Source organism: Vigna unguiculata, chromosome 4 (genome assembly GCF_004118075.2).
Source record: "Vigna unguiculata cultivar IT97K-499-35 chromosome 4, ASM411807v1, whole genome shotgun sequence".
In the NCBI taxonomy this organism is placed as follows: domain Eukaryota; kingdom Viridiplantae; phylum Streptophyta; class Magnoliopsida; order Fabales; family Fabaceae; genus Vigna; species Vigna unguiculata.
In genome coordinates, this window is record NC_040282.1 from 12439558 (window position 1) to 12445531 (window position 5974).

General features: G+C 34.2%; 1 protein-coding gene across 1 annotated transcript; it reads right to left on the reverse strand.

Moving 5' to 3' along the window:
- Window positions 1-211: 211 nt before the first annotated feature.
- Window positions 212-5562, reverse strand: LOC114182646 (probable inactive leucine-rich repeat receptor-like protein kinase At3g03770). Its single transcript, XM_028069555.1, has 7 exons — window positions 3421-5562; window positions 3179-3312; window positions 2625-2868; window positions 2148-2359; window positions 2025-2050; window positions 1500-1611; window positions 212-1033 (listed from the first exon to the last, which is right to left on the reverse strand). The coding sequence occupies exons 1-7, from the start codon at window positions 4757-4759 to the stop codon at window positions 818-820; spliced, it is 2283 nt and encodes a 760-aa protein (XP_027925356.1). The 5' UTR covers window positions 4760-5562; the 3' UTR covers window positions 212-817.
- Window positions 5563-5974: the final 412 nt, after the last annotated feature.

A 5974-nucleotide genomic window follows, 5' to 3' on the forward strand; every position in this document is an offset into this window, starting at 1 on the left:
CTCTCTCTAATTTGTAGATGTTTCAATACATCAAATAAAATTATATTATTGAGTAATTGAAGTCAATATTTTTCCTTAATCTTTTAAGATATCTATTAAAGATAATACTTAATGAAAATTTAAATTTTAAAATGAACAATATTCACACTAATATCTTGAAGTCACATTGATCCAAATAATATTTTCTCTACAATACGGAACTAAATTTACAAATTCACACAACAAGCACTACTATATCCATTAGAAATATTTCACCTTGTAACACTTTGAATTTGACCTTCCATAATCCATGATAACAAAATACAATTTACACCAAATATCTTCTAAGAACATTCATCCTATCAACATTAGTCAAGTTCGTGATTTGCTTCATAGGGCTAATCCCCTCTTTTAAAAAGGTTTGTGAATTCTAACTAAGTCCTATAAAAACTCTAGAAGAAACACAAAAAAGGAATGGGGTGAGCATGTTTACAATTATACCTTTATATTTGCATGGTCTTTTTAGTTATAGATCATTGATTTCTTCATCAACATTGTTGGAGAACTAAGAATTTTGATTGTCTACTGGGTTAGATTTTTCTATATTGTTCCTCTGCTGTGTTTTCAAAATACACTAATGAACACAAATTTTGATATTTTAAAATATATTGAAAAGATTTTTAAAATATCTACATTAGTGTATTGTTAAAGTTCAGCAGAAGACAACGCTAGAAAAACCCAGTAAAAAATCTGAACTCGACAAGAATGAAGGAGTAGAAGCTCTTGTTGAGTCTCCTGCACCACACACTTTGACCTGAATAAATGATGTGATGTAGAATTAATCTGATTTGTGGTCTGCATCTGCTGTGGCTTGGACTTGAGCTGCATACTGTAAGTTCCATAAGACATCCTCAAAAGAGGGACGAAATGAAGATTCTGGAGAAATGCATTTGGTTGTTATTGATATTGCAATTGATAAAGACTCTTGACAGCAAGTGGTCAACACTATAGGATCCACAATCTTTCTTCTACCATCTTGACTCCCAAACGATGCCTGTCATTCACACCAATTATCACATAAGCTCTTGCATTAAAATATTAACCTTTTTATAATAATGAGTAAAAGGTTTAAATATCAATTTACCCCATCAAGGAAAATTTTGTTGTTTCAGTTTTTATTTTTATTTGTTTCTGCTAAGTTTAACCTTTTTTTGTTCAAATGGTCTCCATCATTACTTACTTCATGCATCTTGACATGTCATGTGTTTTCATGAATTATTTTAAGACCGCATGTGACATGTCTAGATATATGCCATTACAGGAATTATTTTTCAATTTTGAAATTTGACTAAAAGGTTAAACGACAAGAATTTTTTTGTTTTTCAATTGTGATATGTAAAGAATAACAAACATATGTTAATTAAGAAAAAAATAATCAGTACCTAAATATGATTACATTGATTGAAGTAGTAGTTATATTCATCAAGAAGCAAAAGGAAAATGTTTAAAAAAGTACTAACCTTTTCATTTAGGAAAAATGTTTCACCTTTGTCGCAGGCTATGGGCCCAACAAGTGATTCGAACAAGATAAATCCAAAATTATAAACATCATCATCTGCTTTTGTCCTTAGGCTACAATAGATAAAAGAACAATTTCTTTGTCATTCCATCTTTCATACCATAAATACATTTATGCATAACAAAGAACATCAAACTTTGGGTATTCCATCTTTCATACCCTTCACAATCCAAGGGCAAGAAAATATCAAAAGTGATTACTACACAAAAACTTTGGAGAAGTAGTTGCATTAAAGAGTGAAGTGGCTTCAAAGAAGCAAACCCAATATCCTAATATGTAAAGAATTCATGTTTTGAGTGAAAACTAATCATGGTTTTCATGATAATATATAAATAAATTTTTCATTAATGAACTTTGGATGTTAGCTCAGATGTCAAAATTTAAAGTGATACCTAACATAAGCTTATTTGAACAACTAATCATGTTTTGTTGTTTATGTTAACTAAAGTGAGTTTTGGTATCATACCATGGCTTTGATTTCTCACCCTTTGCCTGTACAACACAAAAAAAGCAACACAGTCATTTGAGGATCAATCATAATTATATCAAACAACGGTAAAAATGCAACATTGGATTCCCATGAACATACCTCAAACTTTTCAAGTTCTTCTATGATGATGGACATACCATAGTCACTTAGTTTTGGAATGCGGTATTCATCAAGCAACACATTTTTTGTCTTCAGTAAGTTACTAAAGCAGCCAGGTATAACACCAGTATGTAAGAAATGCACTGCTTTTGCAACTCCAATTAAAATTGCTAATCTATCAGACCATTTAAGTGCCTTCCCTACAGAAAATTCTGCATGTTTGAATGAAGGAAGATCAGTGAATTGAAGCCTTCAAGCACAAAGATATGATGTCAAAAACAACTTTGCCAAGTTATAATATACTGATTATAGTAAGAAAAATGAAAAAGTTATGAATACAATCATCACATAAGAAATAGTTAAATTGTCCAAGTCTCGATAGAATATTGGTCAGTACTACAGATATTAATGAAGCCATACAAATAATTGGTGAAACTTGACTCAATAGTATGGATGCTATAAATTTTCCATGCTAACCTGAGAGATGGGCATGATAATTCCCATTTGGCACATACTCATATACAAGATGAAGTTTGTGGGAATTGGAATCATCTTGTCCTCCACCATCAATACAATGACCCAAAAGGCTAACCAAATTTGGATGATGAAGTTTTGAGAGTAAATCCAATTTAGCTCTGAGAGTTTGAATTGAGCATTTCTTTGACAGAGCCAAAGACCGTATTGCAACATAGGATCCATTCTCCAGTTTACCTTTGTACATCTGTAACATGGCAGAAGACTTAAAGATGCATTTACAGTGAGCATAAAAAATAAGTATCACAAAGTGTTTTTAGGTTTACACATATACATTTTAAATCATTAACAAGGTGTAAAGGCCAAGAAACAATACAAATAGTGTAATCTTGACTAGGATTTCAGAAATTGCAACCTTCCTGAAAACTCAAGAAATTTGTGTCTCCTTAAGATGACTTGGTAGAACTGTAGAACATACCTCACGTATATTCTTCCTTAAAACCAAAAGAATAAGCTATACAATATTTCAGTAACACTTTTAAGTGGTTGAAGTGTACCTTCCCTATGGAGCCTTGACCAATATAAGCTGACAAGTCAAAGTTTTTCGTGGCTTCCTTCAATTCCTCTATAGAAAATTGCCGACAGGTTGGAACAGTTTGTGTCCCTAGCTTCACTGTTTGAGAAATAAATCCTGAAAACAACAAAAATCATGATATTATTACTATGTTGGAAAGCAGCATTCATTTAAAATTAAGAGTTAGCAACACATCACTACGGCCAAAGAAACCTATACACTTACTGGCATTTGCAAGAATCTCCGACGGAACTGCTATTGAAGAGTTATCTTGCCCAATTGTCTTTCTGGAATGGTACTTTTTCCATAAGAAGATGCTAGACACCAAAAGCACAAGAACAAGTACAACAATGAGGGCCATTACTACAGCTACTTCCCATGTCTTGAAGCTTTTCCATCCAGAGGTAGATTCTTTACAGTAAGACCCTCTGTGCTGGTTCTGAGATTCAACAGATAAACAGTTTCCAGCATATCTAACAACTCTACTGTCAGATGTATTCGCCAAGCAAGAAGGAAGTCCACCACTTAACTTGTTACGAGAAATGTCCACAAACCCAAGTTTGCTGCCACAGTTAAGTTTTTCTGGGAGGGTCCCACTTAGCACATTGCCTGCCAGATTCAAATAACTTATCTGTGGCAGAGAAAACAAGGCAGATGGTGGTGTCTTACTGAGAAAATTTGAAGAAAGATCAAGATGTTGAAGCTGATCCAGTTCTTGAAACTGCTTAGGTATCTCTCCTGAAAATGAGTTATTGCTAAGCAGTACAGTGACCACAGATTTTGGCAACAATGGTAGTTCAGATTCTAAATGGTTTTCTCTTAAGTCCAGAACATGTAGGCCAGTGAGAGAACTGAGACCAGGCAAGTCACCAGACAACTCATTGTGGGACAAGGAAATAACTTCAAGTGTCTTAATTTTTCCCAGTGAGGAGGGGAATGAACCCTTTAGGCCATTGCTCTTCACACTCAAGATATTCAGATTGGACAGAGAATCAAACGAATCGGGCATAGTGGTGTTAAAATAATTGTCATCAAGGGTCAGTGTGTGAAGCGTTACCATTTTGGATATTTTTGGTGGAATGACACCAAATAAGAAATTGGAACTCAGGTCCAAAACTTGAAGCAAAGTGAAACTGTGAATCTTATCAGGAAGTGGCCCCCAAATCCCCAAGGACACCAAGCTAAGAACCCTTAAGCTGGTCAACTCTGTCAAAGTGATGAAAAAGGAATCAATGGAGAAATTCATGGATAGAGTCTGATTAGGAACTGCATATCCATTGAACCGTGGTGGCTTCAAAGATTTTGCACCCGTAATTTTAAGCTCAGTTACCTCATCATCTTCACATTTAATGCTCAGGTTGGCAGATGGAGAGAGCGAACAAAGGTCCCCCTGGTAATATTCCCAAATTTGCAAAGAGGAGGGATACTCTAGATGAACTCTTAACTGCAACAATGCTTGTGTCTGAACAGCTTGTAATTCATGAGTGTTTGGGATGAAAAAGAACCATGAAAGAACCACAAGATAAAGGTAACAAAAATGTCTCATTCTACCACCTTGGAACATAACGCATCAGATTTGAAGAATACCCAAAGACTCAAAAACAGATCCTTCAAACCTCAAAGATGTCAAAGGCAGACCACCCTGAAGAAGTTTCTGTTGAACAGCGAAGATTCTAATTGCACTTGCGGTCACAGTTTCGCCACAATTCTTGAAATTGAAAGAAATTATGACAAACACAACCGATGCGACCACAATTGCAATGCCAGAGACCCTAAAAACTATAACGTTATCGCAGAAATTTGAAGATATTACAGACAAACACAACCAATACAATCACAATTATAGCCCCAAGAGACTCCAAAAACTTTCACACAGAGTGACCGAAATCACATTCATACACCCTTTTTATCAACGGTTTCAATCACAGCATCAACAACTCTAACTTTACAATTGAAGAGAACCAACATGGAAAAAGAGGAAACTTGGGCATTGTTCACGGACTTGGGTTAGTAAAAACTTCAACTTTACACCATGGAGCACCTACACCTGCAGCTGTTGGGAGAAAGAAAGAAGCAGCCATTTATTGGTAGGTGGTTGAATGCAGAGGGTAACAGAGCAGAACAGGGGAAACAAGACCTTGGTAAGTGTAACAATGGAAGGGCACAAATTGAGGCTTCAATGAATGGTGAACGTGTGTTGAAATGGGACAAGTGAGGTAGTTGAAAATGTGGTACTCTGGTGACTGAGAAAGGCATTTATTTTTGTGTTTGAAGTGGCGTTGCTGCCATTAATGGGGTCGGTAACTATTGGAGAGAAGTTCAAGGACAGAGGAGAAAGCAGAGCAGGGGGTCATAGCTTCAAAAAGATAATGCAGTAACGAATCTCTATCCATTAATATATATATATATATATATATATATATTCTCTCTCCTAATTTTCAAATCACGTTATGACGTTAATTAATTACTACATCCATGGCTTATTTATGACATATCTTCATTAATTCATGTCATATTCTTTAAGAAAATAGTTAAATTAATTAATATCTTGGATTGTTATTTTAAAATTTTTATTTATTATATTTAAAATTGAAGTACTTAGATAACACTTTGAAATGCATAAATACGAATATTTTCATATTAAATCAAGAGAGATAAGCTTTATCCTTTTAAATATTTATTATTTTTATTAATTAAAAATATATCAATTTATAGAAGTTGATGTTTTAGAAGAGAAACAATTAATGCATTTTTTAACTATGAAGCTCTCTCGTAAAAT